The sequence below is a fragment of the Vipera berus genome (assembly GCF_964194415.1).
Source record: "Vipera berus genome assembly, chromosome: 1".
Classification (NCBI taxonomy): domain Eukaryota; kingdom Metazoa; phylum Chordata; class Lepidosauria; order Squamata; family Viperidae; genus Vipera; species Vipera berus.
In genome coordinates, this window is record NC_138202.1 from 71754422 (window position 1) to 71778493 (window position 24072).

At 42.2% G+C, this 24072-nt stretch overlaps 1 protein-coding gene across 2 annotated transcripts; it reads left to right on the plus strand.

Moving 5' to 3' along the window:
• The first annotated feature begins 873 nt into the window (after positions 1-873).
• MED6 (mediator complex subunit 6) lies at positions 874-23135 on the plus strand. 2 transcript variants are annotated; one of them, XM_081319026.1, is made up of 8 exons: positions 874-919; positions 8831-8990; positions 11514-11605; positions 17036-17118; positions 18766-18874; positions 19674-19789; positions 20857-20884; positions 21766-23135. In XM_081319026.1, the coding sequence occupies exons 1-8, from the start codon at positions 898-900 to the stop codon at positions 21894-21896; spliced, it is 741 nt and encodes a 246-aa protein (XP_081175152.1). In that variant the 5' UTR covers positions 874-897; the 3' UTR covers positions 21897-23135. The 2 variants fall into 2 exon arrangements, with proteins under 2 accessions (XP_081175152.1, XP_081175151.1); XM_081319025.1 differs by lacking the exon at positions 874-919 and having other exon boundaries at positions 8590-8990.
• The last annotated feature ends 937 nt before the right edge of the window (positions 23136-24072 follow it).

A 24072-nucleotide genomic window follows, 5' to 3' on the forward strand; every position in this document is an offset into this window, starting at 1 on the left:
AAGACAATATTTGTAGCTCAGGGTTGAACTACCAGCACTGATGATGTTACCTGGTTTGGTAATGAAATGTATGCAAGAAAACCACCAAACTCAGCACCAAGGACTCTACACAATGAAGACAGATAATATTTCTGAGAAGCAGGCATCTAATAGGAATGAGAGGAGACAATTAAGAAGCCCTACATACACATATTTTGATAACCATTGTTTCCCATACTGGTTGTTATTAGCCTTCGAGACTATCATTGTTCTAGTGTCTATTCACAATAATCTGGTAATTTGGATTTCCTTGGCCCAGGAATTTTGCAACATGAAAAAAGATGAACTTTAAATTGTTTGCTTGCATCCACCTAACCAACTGCACAATATAATTTTACAAAAACGTTTAAATTGGTTGATCAAAGTCATGCCGAGTGTACATCATTCAACTAGGACGGCTTCCCCACCTCCAGATACTAGTAAGATTCGGGAATGATGGAGTTGCTCTCCTATCCATCTAAAAAGGTACAGAAGTGAGATGAGGCTTAATTACCAAGATTGCAAAAATCTATGTACTTTGGTCACTTTATATTGGAACAAAAGTACTTAATCACCATGCTGTAAGGCCCAGCATTTCCTGAGAACTACAATGAAAATCTTTCATAGCGTTTTTATTTGAACCCCTTTTTGAATCAATGCTTGATTACGCTGCGAACGTTCCTATAGTAACCGTGCCGCATTCTGCAGTTGCCTGGACACATGAAGCAACAAATACGCATGCGCAACAAGCCCTTCTTTCGTCCGTCTAGGCAAGCGCTGATTCTCCCTTTTGATCGGTCTAGCGCTGTTTCTCTATGGTTTGTATGGATCATAGTTTCGCGTCAAGGAAAGAGTGTCCGTGACGCGCGGAGCTGAATCATGGCGGCGGTCGATATAAGAGGTATTGGAGGGGAATAGCATTTGGTAGTTGTAGCTGCCTGGTGCTTAGGTATAAACAGGAATGATCCCTACGGAACTGGGAGGACCAGCTTTTGCTTGCTTAGTTACTTATTTATTTTAGTATTTTTCTAAAGCACATTTTCCTGGGCTATTGTCCACTTCCATCAGAGGCATGGAGTATTTTCATGAGCCGCATCGACACGGGAAGCCACAAAACCAACTCCTCGCTACTATTCCGTGATCGTAGGCTGTTCTGTTTTTAAAAAAATCGAAGAACCAGGATAGTTTCTTTACCGGAAGGGCTTCAGATGTTCAGATCCATTCAGATTTCTTTCCGATTTCAAGTTAATTTCTAGCTTTGAGGAGGGGGAGAAACCATAATAGTCGTGCATTCTGACTAATATTGGTCAGCAAAACTGTATAAAGAAGTCCTGTATATTAGTTTTCTTCTGAACAAATGACATGTTGGTTTGATTTGTTGATTGCAATGTGGAAATGGTATTTATATTTTCTACTCTGTGGAAATTAGATTAAGATTGCGCATAAATCAAATTGAATAAATTCAGATTATATAAGACTGAGTTCAACTAATGATTCAAATGTTCGTGCTTTGAAGTTCAATTTCAAGAGCTACTTAGAAGGGTGAGAGGGATACACAGCAGATGTAAGGTCAGAGAACAGCAAAACTTGCTACAATTGTTTTATTTTTTAAAAAAGTTTGTTAGATGTTAATGAAACATGTATACAGTAGTAGTATTGTCATTCTATTTATATACTGTTACATTTCTCCTGAATAATCAATTGGTTGAAGTTTCTTACATAGTAGCAAAATTTTGTGTAATGGCCAATTAAGATAATTGGTTCACTTTCTTGGATGCACCTATATCTGTTCTATATCATGTTTAACTTTTACATGCATTGAAACTGATAAGGATAAAATTGTTATAACTTTAGGAAGATAGAAAGATTTTATTAATTTTTTTTATGTTATATATTGTCAGACAACAATGGATTCAAGGATAATATGTGCAGGGGCCTTTAATGTAACATGTTATGTTTCTAGAGTATTATTTCTATATTTTTGAGCAGGTGAGCATATTAAAACAGCTGCTGCTGAGCTAATTATGCTATACCATTGAGAATCCAAATTTCCTCAAATGGCCACTGATATAAACAAATGTAAATAAAAATAAAGTATACATTAAAACTAATAATAAACCTATAGGATTTTTCCCATTGAATGGTTGCCAGTAAGGAAAAATAATTTAGTAATTAAGCTTTTGTGGTTGCTGCTTTCTCTTTGTATTAATATGTTTCTCCCTTATCTTTCACATATGAAAATAAATCTCAGTTAATTGCATTTTAAAATTTGTTTTTATTTCATGGTGATTGCTGTTGGTTGGCAGAAAGATAGGATTTTAAGCAAAGTAGATTAACTGCTGTTTTATTGTGTTAGGGATTAATATTTGTACATTCTTGGCTTGCTAGAGTAGATACATTGATAAGAATCGATCAGTTGTCTGGTCATTGATATTTGCAAAAAAAATGGATCAATCTAGTTTTTGATTTGGGTCACACATTGCATCACAGTGTGAGTGTGTGTTTTGACAAAGCCATAATTGGTTATTATAGCATGTTAAAAAAACCATGTGTTTTAATACAATATCTAAGCCTGAATGTATTTTTAAATCTGACTCCACGGTTTTCATGAAGAAAAATGTATGAAATAGTGTATATATGAATCAGGTCACTATAGTTTCTTCAGACTATTATTTTAAAAAAACCATGGTTAGATTATTAGGTAAAAATCAGCTTTTGTATTTTTCCTGCTGATTCATTTATTCTGAAGAGTTTTGTTTGTTTTTTGTTGCTTTCTTCTACAATCATGAAAGTGTCCACTATGCATTGTATTATGTTTGAAATACCCAAGTGCTCAAGATTCTTTATGAACCAAAAAGAAGAAATGATTTTAAAAAGAATGGACAGAAAATAACAGTCTGAGAATCAAAGCATACTCACAATCAAGGCATCTATCAAACTTAGACTCTACCAATATAAAGAAAAAATTCTTCCAGTTTTGTAGCAGTGAAAAGGGCAAGAAAGTCAGTTGATCAGATCACTCACTATTAACAGATACTACACAAAAACTATAGTTACAGAATAGACAGACCTTTAGGTCTGGAAAGAACAAACCCCATATTTCTGATATATTCCAAGATCAAGCAAACTAGAATTAATTTTAAGTTAGAGTTTTTTTGGTAATTTAGTGCAAGTCATAAATTTAGAGTTCAGAAATAATCCAAAGCAATCCTTAAAGAAAAAGCACCTGACATTCAATGGTTCTGAAGGATCTGAATTTCTCTTTCAGAATACAAATCAGCCTTCTGTTCAGTAGAATGAGGCCCAAACAGACCTGGAGGAGAGCATCTACTCCAGAGCAATGACAGAAAAGGAATGTCTCTGGGTTCCCACAAGATGTCATTGATATTGGAAGCCAGAGCATGCCCATCCTGTTAGATCTTAAAGGATAAAAGACATAATTATTGAAGGAGGTTCCCTTAAACATCCATGCCCTGATCCTTCAAGAACTTTATAGACAACAAATAGTCTCTTGAATTGTACCCAGGAACTCAACTACAGGTAGTTCTTGACTTATGACCAGTTGATTAGTGACCATTTGAAGTCATGGTGGACTTAGGAAAGAGTACTTATGACTTAGATTCAAAGTTTCTACAGTTCTGCTGTCACATGACTGCAAGTTGGGAACTTAGTAGCCAGGCCACATTTATCCATGGTCACATTTTTACAATGGCTTTGCCAAAAGCCCATTGTTTGTTTTCAGTTTTCAGCAAAACTGGCCAAAAGCAAAACATGGGTTTACTTAATGACCACGACAAAAAAGGTCATTAAACCATCACAACTTAATCCATAATGGGCAGACTACTTGAGTAACCATTATGGCTCATGAAAAAGCGATGTCACGTAAGTGTATCGTTTACTAAATAAATGTCAGTGGATGTTTCTGTTAAACCAGGGGTCTTCAAACGCCCTTTTATGACTTGTGGACTTCAACTCTCAGAATTCCTCAGAAGTCCGCAAGTCATAAAAGGGCCAAGTTTGAAGACTCCTGTGTTAAACTGTCCTATCTTGGATGCTTCTGTAATGTTTATTTTAATTATTTTTAAGAAGTAATTTACTCCAGTGGGGAAAGAAAATCTGTTTCATAGAAAGGAATGGAGATGTATTTACTTATGACTGTGTATTGTCTTCCAAGAGCTAGAGAGCAGCATATGTATTATTCATAGACCTATTTATGCTGCATTAAGCATGGCTTCCCAGCCATCTGGGTTTTGCTTTCTAAAAGATTTCTGAAGCAGTATATGCATATTTTATGCTACTATATATCACAGCTTAGATTGGATTTCAGGTTGATTCAAAGCTTCAATTTCAAAACTCTGCTGTAGAATAATTACTATGAGAATCCTGGGTTTAATAATAATGCTAAAATATATTTCTTATATTTTATATTGCAGTTGCCCCGAGATATGTTATGCTACTAGACTATAATAATGCAGTACTTTTTAATTTTACTGCCAATATGTAACATTTTTGAGGAATACCATGTTATTTGAAGCTTCCAAAGAGCTTGGTGGAACTGAACAAATATAACAACAGAAATTTGAACTGTGGTGCTGGAGAAGACTCCTGCAAGTCCCTTGGACTGCCAGGCGATCAAACCGGTCAGTCCTAGAGGAGATCAACCCTGACTGCTCTTTAGAAGGCCAGATCCTGAAGCTAAAACTTAAATACTTTGGCCACCTAATGAGAAGGAAGGACTCACTGGAGAAGAGCCTAATGCTGGGAAAGATTGAGGGCAATAGAAGAAGGGGACGACAGAGAATGAGGTGGCTGGATGGAGTCACTGAAGCAGTAGGCGTGAGCTTAAATGGACTCCAGAAGATGGTAGAGGACAGGAAGGCCTGGAGGAACGTTGTCCATAGGGTCGCGATGGGTCGGACACAACTTCACAGCTAACAACAAACAACAGAAATATGAAGGAGGGAAGGAGACCCAGTTTACATTCTGGAATCATTTGCAGCCCCTGAAACATAACTTATATAAAATGGTGCCAGCCACCTACATTTAATTTTGATCACCCCACTTCTTCCCTTCTTGTATTCTTTTGTTCCTATCAGTAATACCGCTTAGCATCTTGTAAATGTTTCAAATTGCCCGGTTATTTGTAGCTATGACATATCAGGATGACTTGGTGAAGACACCATTGTATAAAGAGCACTCCTGCTACAAAAGACTAAGCATCCTTTTTTCAAAACAGATTTCCTCCTTGAACTAGCAGAGGATGATGGAGTAGGACTCATATTCGACTGAGTTTTGCAGCGTTCAAGAAAGATATATTTCTTGAATATAGAGGCTACATTATGTAAAAAGACTGTCTTTTATCCAGGCAGTTTCAATAGGTTATTCTGAATTTAGGTATTATAAGAAAAGAAAGAACATCTGTCTAAACAATGGTCAAATTTATAAATCTTTATTGCGTTCACTACTCCCATCATTTTTATAAGCTAAAATTTCCAGTGCCACATTTTTTATCTTATTATCTTGCTATGGCACCCTTTTGGACATAGAAACCACTGGAGTGACATAATATTCTAAATGTATTGGTATAGGTGATGGAGTGGTAGTGTGGCTTTGAATTTGTTTTCTTTCCTCAAATATTTCTGCACTGATGTGATTTATCACTTCGATGCATTGTTTATTTTTTACTTCCATAGAACTCAAGACCACAAGTACAAGTTGTAGTATTTGTAGTATTTTCCCTTTAAGGAAAAGGTGGAAGAGTCAGGATCAGGAAAAGGAAAGAAGGCGAGGTTGTCAGAATACAAGCTAACTTGAGGGCTAATCCACATGGAGCCCCATTTCCATCTGTCCTGTTTGCCATTGTTCACTCCCTAGAGACTAAAATGGACAATGTGAAATTTGAGAGGGCCCTGAACAAGGAGTATATTATATCGGAGGTGGTGACCCTTTGAGAGCTGTATGCAATGAAATTTCATTTTGATGTATGCCGATTGGTGTACATTCAAAGTGACAATAAAGTTATTATTATCATTATTTGTGTCAGGTATGCTTGACCTCAGCAAGTTTCTATATTGTCTGCTTTGGGGCCAAAACAAAAATGTACAATGATAGACTTCCGGTGGCTCCGCGGCGACGGAGACAGCCTTCCCGGGCTGCCCGCGGCTCAGCTGAGTTTTTTTCGCCCGAAACAGCGCCGATCAGCTGTTTGGGCGAATTTGAAGCCCCCTCCTCGGGAGAAGAGGAGGGGGTGAGGCCCCAGGTAGGGGTCGAGTTCTCCGGGGCCGCCTGAGCTTGCAGCTTGGGCGGCCGAAGGATCGAACTCCCCCGTAGCCTGGGTCGCTCCCAGCTGGCCAGCGCCTCTGCTCCTGACTTTATGGAGCAGAGCCAGGCGTCTGCGACCACCCCTGCCTGAAGGAAGGACTATGGAATAAAAAGAGCAGGCAGAGCGGTACAAGAGGAAAAGGTGAAGAGGATTATTTTATTCTACTCTCGAGCTTGATGGACTTTTTAAACTCTAAGTGAAAGTGCGTCACAATTGAAAGTAAAAGATGGCGGCTAAACCTCCCCCTAAAACTCTTCGGAGTGCTGGAACTTCCCCGGTGCAACAATCATCATTGCAGGCATTACATCCTCCTGATGTAGTGACATCGAAGGACTTACGAGATGCTCTGGATAAACTTTTGGAATCAATTAATCAATCAATGGGTGATAAATTTGCAAAGATGGAGGAGAAATTGGAGAAATTGGAGGAGAGAATAGAAGAGAGGATGGAACAGAAGTTCAGCGTGATGAAGGTAGACATTTTGTCTTCAGTGTATAAAGTGGCTGAATGTGTGGAAGATTTGGATGAAAAAGTCAAAGATTTGACTCAAAAGAATGCTATATTAGAAGCAAAAGTATTGGAGAATGAAGATTTAAGAGACAAAATGGATAGGGAATTGAGTCTTGCTCAATATTTCCAGATGCAGTTTGCCATTAGAATCAGAGGTTTAAAGGAGAATATTAAGGAAGATTTAAAGCAGTTGGTTTCTGAGGCTCTCGAAGTGGTATTGAATCAGCCAGCATCTGAAATAAAAGGAGGCATGGATAAAGTGTATCGTGTGAACTCATGGATTGCTAGACAGAGAAAGCTGCCTAGAGATGTGGTGGTTTATTTTGCAAAAAGGGAAATTAGAGATGAAGTTATACAAGCTGCCTATAATACTAAAGTCGTGATTGCTGATCAAGAAGTTTTGGTTCTAAAAGAAATTCCTCCAAAGATTTTAAGGAGAAGGAAGGATTTTACATTTCTGGTGCAAGAGCTCAAGCAACGAGATATAAGGTTCAGATGGGAGATTCCAGCTGGGTTGATGGTGATGTATGAAGGTAAAAGGTACCGTTTGGTTACTGTGATGCAAGCGCGTGATTTTTACAATAATGTTTTAAAAGCAACCCCATTAACACTTCTGGAAGCTGCAAAGGGATCTGAAGAAGGAGAATATCAAGAGACTGAAGATGGACAGATAGAGGAGAATGGTGCTGCAGGAGATCAAGTTATAACACTTTTGGATGATCCCAGAGAACAGAGGGTGACACGTGCTGCTTTAAAACGATCAAAAAAGATAAAAGAACAAGATCAGCAGAAGTCTATGGAACTTTCACAACGTACTTACAGCCAAGTAGTGGGAGGTGGGAAAAGATTTGGATGAGGAATGTAAAATTTATATAAGTTTGAAATCTAAGAGAGAATTTTTACAAAATGTTTTATAGATGGTATTTAGATTTTAAAAAGCTAAGCATGTATCTGAATTATTAGCCTAAATGATGGAGGTGCGGTGATAAAGACGTAATATATTTTCATATTTTCATATATGGTAGACTTGCAAAAAGGTTAAAGGTTTTTTGGATAAAAATCTGATGGAATATACTAAGTTGATGTTGAATTTAATTACGGCAGCAAGACTTTTGATAGGATAGTACTGGAAAGAGGAACTGCCGACCATAGAAGAGTGGATTTTAAAGGTTTCCGACTTGGTCGAAATGGTGAAGATTTCGGCCTATTTGAAAGATTACTCGCAGGAACGCTATATTATGGAAGGGAGAAAATGGCTTGAGTTTACTCAGAATAAGTATAGGGTTAAGAAGTTTTATATTTGAATAAGTCTTTATTTTTTTTTCTATATTAGTTTTTTTTTAATATATATTTATATATATTTAATATTACTAAGGTTTGTTTTATCCTATATAAGGTAGAGAGTGGTAGATTTTAGAGTTTATGGTTGTTAGTATATGGTTGTTTATGATTGTTTTTTTTTATATATACCTTGTACTTAGCTCTGGGAAGTGGGGGGGGAGGGGGGGAGGGGGGAGAGGAAGGGGGGGAGGGAGAAGGGGGGGGAGGGGGATTTTTTTAAGGGAAAAATTGTATGTTAAAACTTTTTAATAAAAAAAATGTACAATGATAGCTTAAATATTTTACTTTAAATATACAGTATTATTTAAAGATGCTTCAGTGAGCAGATTATGGATCCTCAGCTTACATTAAAGAGAGAACTTACTGTGTTATTGTTAGACTAGTGCAGGGGTCTTCAAACTTGGCCCTTTTATGACTTGTGGACTTCAACTCCCAGAATTCCTCAGCCAGCGTGTCATAAAAGGGCCAAGTTTGAAGACCCCTGGACTAGTGTCATTAATTTGTAAGTTTATGTACTGGATATTTCAGGTTGGTTAAACTTTTTTTTTTTACAGTCATTCATTTTCTGAACACGAACTATGTTTTTCTCTTTTCTCCTTTTACTTTGCTTCTCCCTTGCTCATTATTCCACTTTTGCAGATAATCTGCTGGGAATTTCCTGGGTTGATAGTTCATGGATTCCAATATTAAACAGTGGGAGTGTATTGGACTATTTCTCAGAGCGTAGTAATCCATTCTATGATCGAACGTGCAACAATGAAATGGTCAAAATGCAAAGGCTAACCTTGGACCACTTGAAGTAAGTTGATGTAATATTATTAGCCTTTTAGCTTTCAGGAAGAAATGATGTCATAATATCAACTAAGATGTTAAGAAACTTTACTGGCCAGAGATTAGAGGACAAATAATTAAGCCGTATTGTGCCAAATCTAAACTTCTGTTTTTGTTTGTAATTAATTTGTCTGTATTTGATAAATTGTTTTCTGCTCATAGCAAAATTGGAAGGCTGGGTCAACCTCTAGATTGTCAGAATTGAACTCCTGGCTGTGGGCAGAGTTAGCTTGCAATACAGATAGCCCTCGACTTACCACATTTCATTTATTGATGGTTTGAAGTTATAACAGCACTGAAAAAAGTTACTTATAATTGTTTTTCACGCATACGACCGTTACAATGTCCTTATGGTCACGTGATCAAAATTCAGATGCTTGGCAACTGGTTCATAATTACGACCATTGCAGTGTCATGTGATCACCTTTTGCAACCTTCTGAAAATCAATGGGGAAGCCAGATTCATTCAACAAGCTTGCTACTAACTGAACAACTGCAGTAATTCATTTAACAACTGTGGCAAGAAAGGTCATACAATGGGACAAAACTCATATAACAATTGGCTTGCTTAACAACAGATTTTGGATTCAATTGTGGTCCTAAGTCATGGACTGCCTGTAGTGCACTCTAAGCACTGTTCCACCAGAGTTGTTTTTATTTATTTTATTTTATTTTATTTTATTTTATTGCATTTATATACCGCCCTTTCCCTGAGGACTCAGGGTGGTTTACAGGGAATTAAAAATCAAACATACAAAAGTTAAAAACCAAGTTAAAAAATATTAAATCAACCCTGTACTATTAAAAACCCCAATTAAAATAATTTTCTCCTCAGCCTGGGCCCGAGAGCTCAAAGAGCCAGGTCTTCAGGCCCCGGCGGAATGATCGGAGGTCGGGGGCAGTCCTCAGCTCCACCGGCAGCTGGTTCCAGAGGGCAGGCGCTCCCACTGAGAAGGCCCTATCCCTGGGTGTCACCCGCCGGCAATCTCTTACCGAGATTATGACAATAAGCTGCTTAGAGTTTCCTTTAGGCAAGATGCATAGCACATGTTTAATCATTAAATAAATATTTTGACATTAACTAAACTTGATTCAGAATACCTTCTTAGCCAAAACTGAAAACAAAACCAACAGTGTTGATAACCATTGTTGTTGCTGACGTTTGAGTGTGAGGCAGACATCTCTAATATGAGACAGCCCTTTTGTAAACATAGGGCAAATCCGTAAAGCAGCCAAATTGCTATTTATTCAGAAAGTTTGAGGAAGGACCTAGGATTTAAGATGGAGATTACAGTATTTTATTTATTGGGCGAGATTCCAGAGTGCTGCTAGATGGATTCTTTCTTCATATCTATGGCTTTCTAATTCTTTGTAGTAGATCTGCTTATGTAACCTCTTTTGTCTGTCTGTGACTGGAGTGAGGAGAGTCTTTAATCATTGCTCCAGTAGAAAATTTTGACTGCTGCCTAGTCTTGAACTAGATGTTTCTATTGGAAACTATGAAAAAAAGGATTACTTAGAAAACACATTTTTATTAGGCTAAAACTAACATATACTATTCCTTTTTTGCATTGGAAAGGGTGCTTTCTGGAGTACCATTTTCTCATTAGTAAAGAGGTATTTAGGACCTTCCCGGGTCTTTTATGTTTGCTGCTATTATTTTTACTCCTTTAATTTGCTCCCTGCTAAAGCTGCTAGGGACGCAGTGGCTCAGTGGGTTAGGACGCTGAGCTTGTCGATCAGAAGGTCGGCAGTTTGGCGGGTCGAATCCCAAGTGCCGCGTAACAGAGTGAGCGCCTGTTAGTCGTCCCAGCTTCTGCCAACCTAGCAGTTCGAAAGCACGTAAAAATGCAAGTAGACAAATAGGGACCACTCTGGTGGGAAGGTAATAGCGCTCCGTGCGCCTTTGGCGTCTAGTCATGCCGGCCACATGACCACGGAGACGTCCTCGGACAAGCGCTGGCTCTTCGGCTTTGAAACGGAGATGAGCACCGGCCCCTAGAGTTGGAAATGACTAGCACGCATGTGCGGGGGAACCTTTACCTTTACTTAAAGCTGCTAATTTCTTTTTTGTACATTCTGAAACTTCTTAATTGAGTCTTTTTTTCATTTTTCCAATTATACTTGAGATTTTTGAATAGCGTTATGGTTTCTGTTTCCTGATACTAAAGATTAAGGCCACTAATTTAAATCAATATGCTTTTAAATCGTTGTTTTTTACCTATTTAGGTGCCAGGGGTGGGTGGGTGGGAAGAAGACCACCAGTCAGTAAATTTATTAAAGCTGTACTAATATAAAACTCCACTGTTTATCGAGAGGTATTGGGGGGAAAGAAGAAATTACTCACCGCTTAATGAGTTTTAGATTACCTCTTTTTAAAAAGGGACCATTCTTTTTCCCTCTACACTTAAGATAGCTTACAGTTTTAGTTTTTATAGTGTCTGTGATTGTTTTCTGCCTCTAGATTTAGCTCTGTCCTTTTATCTTTCAGTCAAATGGTTGGAGTAGAATACATTCTTCTACATGCTCAAGAGCCAATCCTTTTCATCATCCGTAAGCAGCAAAGACAGAACCCAACACAAGGTAAGGATGTAGACAGCTGCCCTATATAGAACGTAGAGCGTAACCTATGACCAGCCTTTCCCAGTTTGCATGTTCTTCAGACAGACCAATTGCAAGATTATTATTTTTTAATCAGTGGCCAGGCTGGTTGGAGAATTCGGGGGGGCTGAAATCCAAAGATCTGGATGTTGTGGAATCTTGCCATTGATACAGATTTTCTCTGTGCAGGCATACTACTTCCATATGGAGTGGTGGACTGTGTCCCCTTTCATTTTGCATGGAGCACTGAGTTCCACAATGACCTAAATTGCCTCTTTCAGTTCTGTGATTCTGTAAACCTAAAATAGTATTGTACGTTATTCTCCAGTGCTCCCATCTTGCCTCACACCTCTACCTATTTACCGTATATACTTGAGTATAAGCCGAATTTTTCAGCCCACTTTTTGGGCTGAAAAATTCCACTTCGGCTTATACTCCAGTCAACAAAAAAAACTTACCGAGGACTTGTGCGCGGCCGAGGCTTTGGTGCTTCCGGGATCGCCCGCACCTCTCCCAAGCCACCGCCGTCCGAGACCTGCCGAAGTTTGGGGAGGTTTGGGGAGGTGCGCGCGCACCTCCCCAAACTCCGCGCCTTGCCTGCCTGCTTCTTTCCGCAGCGGAAAGAAGCAGGCAGGCAGGGCGCGGAGGAACGGAGACTTGCCGACGTTTGGGGAGGTTTGGGCGCCTCCCCAAACCTCGGCAGGTCTCCGTTCCTCCGCGCAGACCTGCCGACGTTTGGGGAGGTTTGGGCGCCTCCCCAAACCTCCCCAAACGTCGGCAGGTCTCCGTTCCTCCTGCCGACCTTTGGGGAGGTTTGGGCGCCTCCCCAAACCTCGGCAGGTCTCCGTTCCTCCTGCCGACCTTTGGGGAGGTTTGGGCGCCTCCCCAAACCTCGGCAGGTCTCCGTTCCTCCTGCCGACCTTTGGGGAGGTTTGGGCGCCTCCCCAAACCTCCCCAGGTCTCCGTTCCTCCTGCCGACCTTTGGGGAGGTTTGGGCGCCTCCCCAAACCTCGGCAGGTCTCCGTTCCTCCTGCCGACCTTTGGGGAGGTTTGGGCGCCTCCCCAAACCTCCCCAAACCTCGGCAGGTCTCCGTTCCTCCGCGCAGACCTGCCGACCTTTGGGGAGGTTTGGGCGCCTCCCCAAACGTCCCCAAACCTCGGCAGGTCTCCGTTCCTGTTTGGGGAGGTTTGGGCGCCTCCCCAAACCTCCCCAAACCTCGGCAGGTCTCCGTTCCTCCGCGCAGACCTGCCGACCTTTGGGGAGGTTTGGGCGCCTCCCCAAACCTCGGCAGGTCTCCGTTCCTGTTTGGGGAGGTTTGGGCGCCTCCCCAAACCTCGGCAGGTCTCCGTTCCTCCGCGCAGACCTGCCGACCTTTGGGGAGGTTTGGGCGCCTCCCCAAACGTCCCCAAACCTCGGCAGGTCTCCGTTCCTGTTTGGGGAGGTTTGGGCGCCTCCCCAAACCTCCCCAAACCTCGGCAGGTCTCCGTTCCTCCGCGCAGACCTGCCGACCTTTGGGGAGGTTTGGGCGCCTCCCCAAACGTCCCCAAACCTCGGCAGGTCTCCGTTCCTGTTTGGGGAGGTTTGGGCGCCTCCCCAAACCTCCCCAAACCTCGGCAGGTCTCCGTTCCTCCGCGCAGACCTGCCGACCTTTGGGGAGGTTTGGGCGCCTCCCCAAACGTCCCCAAACCTCGGCAGGTCTCCGTTCCTGTTTGGGGAGGTTTGGGCGCCTCCCCAAACGTCCCCAAACCTCGGCAGGTCTCCGTTCCTCCGCGCAGACCTGCCGACCTTTGGGGAGGTTTGGGCGCCTCCCCAAACGTCCCCAAACCTCGGCAGGTCTCCGTTCCTGTTTGGGGAGGTTTGGGCGCCTCCCCAAACCTCCCCAAACCTCGGCAGGTCTCCGTTCCTCCGCGCAGACCTGCCGACCTTTGGGGAGGTTTGGGCGCCTCCCCAAACGTCCCCAAACCTCGGCAGGTCTCCGTTCCTGTTTGGGGAGGTTTGGGCGCCTCCCCAAACCTCGGCAGGTCTCCGTTCCTCCGCGCAGACCTGCCGACCTTTAGGGAGGTTTGGGCGCCTCCCCAAACGTCCCCAAACCTCGGCAGGTCTCCGTTCTTCCTGCCGACCTTTGGGGAGGTTTGGGCGCCTCCCCAAACCTCCCCAAACGTCGGCAGGTCTGCGCGGAGGAACGGAGACCTGCCGAGGTTTGGGGAGGTTTGGGGAGGCGCCCAAACCTCCCCAAACAGGAACGGAGACCTGCCGAGGTTTGGGGAGGTTTGGGGAGGCGCCCAAACCTCCCCAAAGGTCGGCAGGTCTGCGCGGAGGAACGGAGACCTGCCGAGGTTTGGGGAGGTTTGGGGAGGCGCCCAAACCTCCCCAAACAGGAACGGAGACCTGCCGAGGTTTGGGGACGTTTGGGGAGGCGCCCAAACCTCCCCAAAGGTCGGCAGGTCTGCGCGGAGGAACGGAGACCTGCCGAGGTTTGGGGAGGTTTGGGGAGGCGCCCAAACCTCCCCAAACAGGAACGGAGACCTGCCGAGGTTTGGGGACGTTTGGGGAGGCGCCCAAACCTCCCCAAAGGTCGGCAGGTCTGCGCGGAGGAACGGAGACCTGCCGAGGTTTGGGGAGGTTTGGGGAGGCGCCCAAACCTCCCCAAACAGGAACGGAGACCTGCCGAGGTTTGGGGAGGTTTGGGGAGGCGCCCAAACCTCCCCAAACGTCGGCAGGTCTGCGCGGAGGAACGGAGACCTGCCGAGGTTTGGGGAGGTTTGGGGAGGCGCCCAAACCTCCCCAAACAGGAACGGAGACCTGCCGAGGTTTGGGGACGTTTGGGGAGGCGCCCAAACCTCCCCAAAGGTCGGCAGGTCTGCGCGGAGGAACGGAGACCTGCCGAGGTTTGGGGAGGTTTGGGGAGGCGCCCAAACCTCCCCAAACAGGAACGGAGACCTGCCGAGGTTTGGGGAGGTTTGGGGAGGCGCCCAAACCTCCCCAAACGTCGGCAGGTCTGCGCGGAGGAACGGAGACCTGCCGAGGTTTGGGGAGGTTTGGGGAGGCGCCCAAACCTCCCCAAACAGGAACGGAGACCTGCCGAGGTTTGGGGAGGTTTGGGGAGGCGCCCAAACCTCCCCAAACAGGAACGGAGACCTGCCGAGGTTTGGGGAGGTTTGGGGAGGCGCCCAAACCTCCCCAAACGTCGGCAGGTCTGCGCGGAGGAACGGAGACCTGCCGAGGTTTGGGGAGGTTTGGGGAGGCGCCCAAACCTCCCCAAACAGGAACGGAGACCTGCCGAGGTTTGGGGACGTTTGGGGAGGCGCCCAAACCTCCCCAAAGGTCGGCAGGTCTGCGCGGAGGAACGGAGACCTGCCGAGGTTTGGGGAGGCGCCCAAACCTCCCCAAAGGTCGGCAGGAGGAACGGAGACTTGCCGAGGTTTGGGGAGGTTTGGGGAGGCGCCCAAACCTCCCCAAAGGTCGGCAGGAGGAACGGAGACCTGCCGAGGTTTGGGGAGGTTTGGGGAGGCGCCCAAACCTCCCCAAAGGTCGGCAGGAGGAACGGAGACCTGCCGAGGTTTGGGGAGGCGCCCAAACCTCCCCAAACGTCGGCAGGTCTGCGCGGAGGAACGGAGACCTGCCGAGGTTTGGGGAGGTTTGGGGAGGCGCCCAAACCTCCCCAAACAGGAACGGAGACCTGCCGAGGTTTGGGGACGTTTGGGGAGGCGCCCAAACCTCCCCAAAGGTCGGCAGGTCTGCGCGGAGGAACGGAGACCTGCCGAGGTTTGGGGAGGCGCCCAAACCTCCCCAAAGGTCGGCAGGAGGAACGGAGACTTGCCGAGGTTTGGGGAGGTTTGGGGAGGCGCCCAAACCTCCCCAAAGGTCGGCAGGAGGAACGGAGACCTGCCGAGGTTTGGGGAGGTTTGGGGAGGCGCCCAAACCTCCCCAAAGGTCGGCAGGAGGAACGGAGACCTGCCGACGTTTGGGGAGGTTTGGGGAGGCGCCCAAACCTCCCCAAAGGTCGGCAGGAGGAACGGAGACCTGCCGACGAGCCGCGGCCACACAGGGTATTCCTGTGTATTCAGGCTTGCAGAACGGCGGATCGGCTTATACTCGAGTCAATAACTTTTTCCAGTTTTGGGGGGTGAAATTGGGGGTCTCGGCTTATACTCGAGTCGGCTTATACTCAAGTATATACGGTATTTGTCTGGACAAGCTTCGTAGGTTCTAATAAAATACACTCCTATGTAAGGTTTTACACTTAGCCTCACAATTGTCCCAGCGTTACTCAGAAATTTAAAAGAGCCAAAGAAACTCCTGAACCGAGTTTTCAGCAAGCAAACAACTTTTATTTTGATCAGAATAGAGTTGGGTGGCCACATCTCTCTTCGTGGCTGGTGGAGAGATGAAGCTAACAACTAGGAAAGATGTCTTCCACCTTTTACACCTTTCCAGAACAAAGAGATCTGGTCTTGGTACTAGGAACCAAAAGGTACAGAAAAACAATTCCTAGATGATGACTCATACACAGCAACCCAGGCTCCACTATAGCTCATTTTCCCCCTCCCCTCACCATGCTCTTTTCATGTAAGCAATCCCCTGTACCTAAAGCATGAAACATTTGCTTTTATATAACTAATATCGACCATAAGCATAATATACTAATGTCAACCATAAGCATAATAAAATCCCTTCACCTATTTTTAGCAAGGAAGTTCAATAGAAGAAATAGAACCAGAAACAATGCTATTCATTCTGATAATTTGTATTGTTATGTCTCCTGTTTAAATGTTTAATTTTTTTTAAAAAACAAAAACAAAACAAAACTGGGGCCCTCTAAAAGCGTTAGATTTCCATTACCTCCTTCTATCTAACCCAATTTGAAATAATAGTATTTGCTGTGAAGGACATGTAGACAGTGTTGGAAGCTGTCTTTGACACTAACTTTATTTTTTTGCAACAATAAGGGAATGCCCTCTTGTGGTAAAATGCAATATGGGCAACAACATGTGTTTTTTTCTTCAAGAAGATTTCTTTTGGGGGCCACACTGGTTTCTTCTTATGGTTAAGACATTATCTGATGTTATTATAGTTTAAGATTTTTATCTGACCATGTTTGTTCAATCTTTCTGCATTTTAAATATCTATCACTATTACTTTTGAAGTGCAAGACCAATTATTTCTGCATCTGATTAGTGAAAGCAAAATTTGGAGAATTTATACAGTATATTACTGTTTTATTACACTGAAGTAGTTTTAAATGCATGCCCGTAAAAAGAAAGGCTACTGAGGATGTAGGCGTTAACTATTCTTGTAAACTAGCTTTATTTCAATTTTGTTACGGTTTTATACACTTTTATAAATTAAGCAATTGCACTTACTGTATATCAAGAATAGATTGGTTGACTAATGCTATGCTTCTTTCAAAGTTATCCCATTGGCTGATTATTACATTATTGCTGGAGTAATTTATCAGGCACCTGACTTGGGGTCAGTTGTAAACTCAAGAGTGGTAAGTTTCTGTGACACTTGTTTTATTAGAATAAAAGAAATGCCCATAAACATTTAGTTTGGTTTCTAGTCCTTTGTAACCTTCTGAAAGTTTTGTTTTTCTGGAAAAATATATTTTCTATAAAAATGTAACCACGGGGAGAAAAATGAAATTTTTGAATTATATTAGACTATATACTAATACCGTACATAAGATAGAAAACTGTCTCTGCCAAGATTTAACTTTGGTATTTCTCCCATAAAAAGGGCACTGTCACTTAAATCAGGAGTCCCCAACCTCTGGGCCACGAGCCACTGCTGGGCCATGGCAGATTTGGGACAGGGCTGTGTGAGTGGCTTGTGAGTGGGCACGCACGTGCAGCTCCACTCATGTGAGCGGCCAGCGCTTGTGTTTGGGTGTGCAGCTCCATTCACGCGAGCAGCGGGGTCTTGCGAGTGGAGCTTTGCAAGTGCCTGCTGCTCACGCAAGTGGAGCTGCGCTCATGAACGGCCGACAGTTGTGCTTGCATGCGCTCCAGTCGCGTGAGCGGTGGGTGCGCGCGCGCATGTGCTCCACCTACCAGTCACACAGACCTATCCCCCCAGGGGCCGGGCTGCCAAGCTGAAAAGGTTGGGGGACTGCTGGCTTAAATAGTTTTCTCAAGGGTAGCTATTTGCCTAATCACAGAAGGATTGCTGAAGATGATCTATTTGTGAAATAGCTGGAATCTGTACTTCTGACTAATGTGTGGTCTTGCTCAGGCTCTCTCTGGAAATATTGGCCTGCTTCACAGGCTATATGCCTTCAAGTCCTTTCTTTTAAATATTGTTACCTAATGAGACCGAGGAAGTGAGCTTTTTCTGCAGTAGCCTATGAAACATCATTTCCCCTGGGATCTGGCAGGCTCCCCTCCTTTTAGCCTTCTGGAAGATTGTGAAGGTTTGGCTTTTTCCCATAGACACTGGGTCAGTGTGAGGTTGGATCATGAGTATTATATGGTTGAGTGGATTTGAGATTGTGGATCAGGCACCTGGCTTCTTTGTCTTTAATTGTATTACTTCAGTGAATCACCTAAAGTTGTGTTTTATATGACGGCTGGCCATATACATCTTTTAAAAATATCAGTGTAATCAGATTGCCTTTATTTCATCGATCCTTCCAGAGACGATTGCTGGAGGCTGCATGTTATATGAAATCAGAGTCATAATGAGCGCATTCACCTATTTGTCTGATAACATTCCCCCTCACACACACACTTTTCTTTCTGGTATCTTTTTTCCTCATTTCTTTTAGCATCATGCTGCAGGGATGGTTAGATAGGTCTTGTCAGAGGTCTGTACTGAGCTCCGGTATTGCATTGGGGCTTTAAAACTAGATCAGAAATCATATAATATTAGCCTGAGGACAGATGATCATTCCTACTTTATCTCATGTCTGTTAGGAAGGTTAGGATATTGCTCTCCCTGCTCCTTTTAGTCTCCATATATTGACTCGCCCAACTTCCATCCTCATTTGTAACGACATCATGGGAAATTGTATCAGAACAAAGCTTTAGAGTATTGAGCTATGTGTGAAAAATATATGTTGTGAATGGGCCCATTGGGCTGGCTGAAGTACTGTACCAAGCGAGAAATCACATATATTTGCTTACAAATTTATATTGTCCAGCTCACTGCCGTACATGGAATCCAGTCGGCTTTTGAGGAAGCTATGTCTTATTGTCGCTATCACCCCTCCAAAGGTTATTGGTGGCATTTCAAAGATCAAGAGGAACGAGGTAAGAGACCTGGGACTTAAGATTTCAAAATTTATTCTTCCCTTTTCCTTAGGAATGTTGTGATTGGTCTTGGTCCGTATACTTCAGTGAAATTCAGTTAATGTTACTGTCACTTTATATTTGTAAACAATAGAATGCAGAATGAGTAAAGTATCCCAGGAAGTGTCATTGTGTTCTTCATTGCATTTTTCCCATTTGGTCGCAGATTCTGGGTTTTGGGCACCGTGCTTGCCTAGATCACATAGCAAAACCTATCAGTCTGCGTGGGGGAAGGGGAAAATTATTATTTTTTTGGCTGGGTTGTCCACAGAGCCTAATAAGGTGTGAAAGGAAGTGTCTGTCTTAATTAAGATCACCCAGCTGGTTTCTATGCTTAAGGTTGGTTTAGAACTTGGGCCTCCCTGCTTCTAATCCAACACCTTAATTACTAAGTGACTTTGGCTCTCATTCTAGAAATATTGCATATCAGTACAATATTTCTGTGTATGCTGGCAGGTCCTTCCATTAGTACTTAACTGTTGTAAAATGTATTCTCAGTTACCCAGAGCTGGCAAAATCAGAATGATCATTTTCTGCCGCCATATTATTATTATTTTTTTCCTGTAGCCCCTAAGCAGTATATGTTGCAATGCGAATTGATCAGACCCGTACCTATTTCACCTGAATTGCAGAATACCAAAAACATCCATCTGAGTTTCATTTCTAAATAACTAGAATTAGGTTTCTCCTTATGCTTATAAATTATGATATCAAAAAGTTGATACACTTTCATTATGATCCCCAATAATTTTATTTTCAGATAAAGCCAAACCAAAAACAAAGAAGAAGGAGGAACCAAGCTCTATTTTCCAGAGGCAACGTGTGGATGCATTACTTCTAGATCTGAGACAAAAATTTCCACCTAAGTTTGTGCAGGTAACAGTCAAATAGTAAACTACTGTTTGCTATAATGAGATACTTTGTCAAAACTGTTCAAGTCCTGCTCGGAGTTGGACTTTGGCTTTGCAGGTCATTTGAGTTTGACTGATGCTCAATCTACTATGAAAAGAGTTTGAGTCTGTTGGTCCCAAAGAAGTAGATGGGATCTTCAGGCTGTGGACAAGAGATGATTTATGAAAGATAATGTGTTTCTTCCGGTTCTTAAATGTGTCTGTGTGTGTGTGTGGGGGGGGGGGTTTCTTCTCCCTCAGCAAACAAAAAAACACCCCATTCCTGGACTCAACAATTCTGGTGAATATTCATCCTCTCCAACCTCAAAAGAAAAGATGGTTGAGAAAACATTCAGTTTGCAATTCTAGAGGGACCTCAAGGAAATTATTATCTGGACCTTTTTCAGTTGAGCTTCAAACCAGGATGTGGTACTGAGATGACATTAATCACATTCATAGATGGCCTTATAGATGAATAGCATAGCAGAAAAATATTTCATAGAATTTTAGAGTTGAAAGGGATCTTAAAAATGATGTAATCTCCTAACTAATTTAAATCCTGTCAGATGCTCAGTCTAGGGGAATTGGTACTGAACAGGAAATTAGATGAACCCTAAGGTTCTTTCCAATTCTATAATAATACGAAACACTCTTTTGCTATGCCATCCATCTCATATTATAATATTTTGAGTAGGCTTCCAGCAATGAGAACTCGTCACTTAATGTAATAGCCTTTTCCACTGGCTGCTAGCTTGTATAATTAGAAAGTTTTGCCTGACATTTATCCTAAATTGACTTCATTGTAATTTTAACTTAACTAGTTCTGGTCCTGCTTCTTGGGCAATGTATATTAAATCCATTTTCTATGTGACAATCATTTGTGTGACTTGCTGTGTTAATCCTGAGTACAGTTATCTAGATAGATTACAACCAACATTTCTTATTCTCCATTTGGGCAATGTTTAGTAAGAGAATGCAATCTTATATCTATACCAGCATCCAAGATGTGCATTTTTGACGAATGACTCTCGGTTTTTCTCTCTTTGTTCACAGCAAAAATCTGGAGAAAAACCAGTCCCAGGTAAGAATTTAGTCCGTGTTTTTAAATGAGATCAAATCCAGCAAATATATATGATTAGTTTTTAGCCAGGCTCTTGAGAAGATACATTTTGTCCAAGTTGGTCATTATGCATATCATTTTATGCTAGTAGATTTTCTATCACTTGGATGCTGAAGAATTCCCAGTCTTCAAACTTTTTTCCCCCCATGCCATCTGAAGTGCAGGAATTTATGATTTTCTCAAAGGAAAAGAAAATCTGTACGTAGCGATTCAAAAGCAGTCTTGTTATTTTGGCAATTTTGAACTGCAAGGGTGGCTTTAGGTAAAGGGAAGGTCACTTGAAAATAGGGGGAAAAAAACAAGGGCTTTTTTCTTCCCGTAGCTGTCATTTCTGCATTGCTCTGCTAAATGAAATGGTTTGCTTTCCGATATAGGATAATGGAACTGTTCCTAGTACTTACTGGTAAAAATCGAGGTGATTCTTTCAGTGAAGTCTAGCATTAGGAAATATCTTATAGTACTGATATTTTTTATTTATTTTATTTTATTTAAATTCCATTTATATCCTGCCCTTCTCCGAAGACTCAGGGCGGCTTACAAGCTTAGCAGTAGCCTTCATTCTATGTATATGCCTGCTTATTGGGGCTTTCACACACCCCCCAAGTGGCATTATTACAAAGTCAGCTTAATTGCCCCCAACAATCTGGGTCCTCATTTTACCTACCTCGGAAGGATGGAAGGCTGAGTCAACCTTGAGCCTGGTGGGACTCGAACCTGCACTAATTGCAGGCAGCTGGTGTTACTTAAGGAGGCATTAGCCCACTGCTCCACCAAGGCTCTAATGATAATGAGACATGTAAGGCTATTGGAATTAGACTTTATGTGGTTTATTTTTTCCCCAGTGGATCAGATCAAGAAAGAATCAGAGCCAGCACCTGAAGCCATAAAACAAGAGGAGAAGGAAACTGCAAAGACCACACAACAAAGCACTGCTGCTAAAGGACCACCAGAGAAACGAATGAGATTACAGTGACAGAAGGGAAAATGACTTTTGTAACTAGTGAGGACTTGGTGAAGAAACGGAAGTAAATAAGTTAGCTATTTAAAAACGGGACAGTGAGCTGTGACCTTTCCAAAATTCCAGCACTTGCTGTTTTTTTTTTCTTCTTCTTCTTCCCATGTTACAAACTTGCAGTAACTTTCAGGATGGAATGACCTATTTTTGTGTTCAGGACCGAATTTTCCTTTGTGAATCTTTTTGAGGACTTTTTTTAGGCTCTGATATTTTCAAATTGTAATCTCATACTTTTTTTATTAGTGTCTCGCTGTAGTCTGGAACATCTTTATCTTTCATAAACAGAGCTTGGCTCCATGGTTCTATCAGGTCTTTTCCAAACAAGTGGGTTACAGCAGTTGAGAGGTAGTTCTATTTTGGAATTTTCACTTTCTCACTAAGATTAAATTCAAAGTGAGATAGAAGACCTTCTTTTCCACCACTTGGGTTATTGTATTGATCATTAGTGATTTTTTCCCCCTTTTCAGTTTATTCTTTGAACAGCTTACGCATTGGTGTGAAAAGAGATGCCCATGATTTTGATACTTGCTTAAATATTGAAGTACAATTGCCAGTAAATAAGAGTATAGTAATATTCCATAGGCTTAGCTTCTCTCAATTACTGTACTTTTTTTTAAAATACAGGTTGAGGCTTTATATGTATAGAATATTATGAGGGAGTTATTATTCTCTGGTAGTTTCACTACACTAGCTAGGGACATCTCACTCACCTCCCTGCAGAGAAAAGCTGTGTAAAGTAATTGTCAATAAAATTACGTTATAATCTGTGATTTTTGTAAATATTTGTTTTGAAGAGGAAACACTCAAGACAAGAATGTTTTTTTTAAAGGATTTTTAATCTTTCTCCTTGGTTTTTCACAGTACATGTTGGTTTTTCCTTTTTTTTATTCTAAAACTGTTTTGTCTGTTTGTACTTCTTTCCAGTCTACTTTTATATTATTCCACTGAAAAATAAAACAAAATATTTTAAATACCGTTTTCAAATTCACAGATATCTCATTTCCCTTTTCAATAAGCAAACTTATGTGATTCTCCCAGGCCTTGGGCATTGGATTATTGTTGAGCCCTGTTGTGGGTGATTTATAGTTGGGATTCTATTGGTGGCATTTTTCCTTATTCAAAATTGCTTTTATTTGTAAGCCACCCTGAGTTGGGCAGATTTGGTATTTTGGTCAAATGAATCAATTAATAATATAAAAACAGATTGATAAAATTAGCATGAAATCAATAATAAAACCAATTAATACTTAAAAGCTAGATTTAAAAATATATCTGATATAGATTTTTGAAACCCCAAGAGAGCAGCAGCTAAGCAAATATTATCCAGGGAGCAACACAGAGAAAGGTACTTTTCCCCCCAGACTAAAATGACTAGCCTCTGATAATGGAATGTCTTGAAAACAAGAATCTCTCTTGCAGACTTTAGCAACTAGATAGTTCATAACAAGATGGTTCAGAAGAATTCTTGAAATAGTAGTTCAAAGTTATTTGGGTCTTTAAAAGTTGATAGCACAAATTACATTTTGTTTGATAGCCCAACCTCTCCTACTGGTACAAAGTGCAGTTTCTGAATACTTTTCAAGTTCAGCTCCACATAACATTCACTATACTAAATCAAGATGAGATGTCATCAAGATGTGTTTAGCCATAGCCAAATCTTAATGGCTGAAGAATGAACATAGTTGCCCTATCAAGCATATTTGTAAGAAAGGGCTCCTCTATTGCAATTGTTATTTACAAATCCTTTGACATTTAAAGCTACTCCCAAATGAGCTTGGTCTTTCAGGGAGAGTTGCACCTGTCTAAAATAGGGTGCTGCTGTTATTAGTAGTCCACGGTTTCTTGATCCCTTTTCTTCTCTCATTATTCATGAACAATCAGGCCTGCTCAAGCTGATTTATCTATAAAAGCCTCTAAGATTCTAATCAGCAGCCCTTGGGAAACAAAACCTTCAAAAGTAGACTTCTGGTTTGCTGCTGCGGCTGCTGCAGCTGCTTGGAAGTCTTCCATGTCTGATTTCGCATTGCTGGGGGACCCTGGAAAGGGTCGAAAATCACCCTGTAGGCATGACCAGGAAGGAGGAGATCCCCGCTTGATCACAGGAGGGCGGTAGCCCTTCCGCCCAATCCGGCGC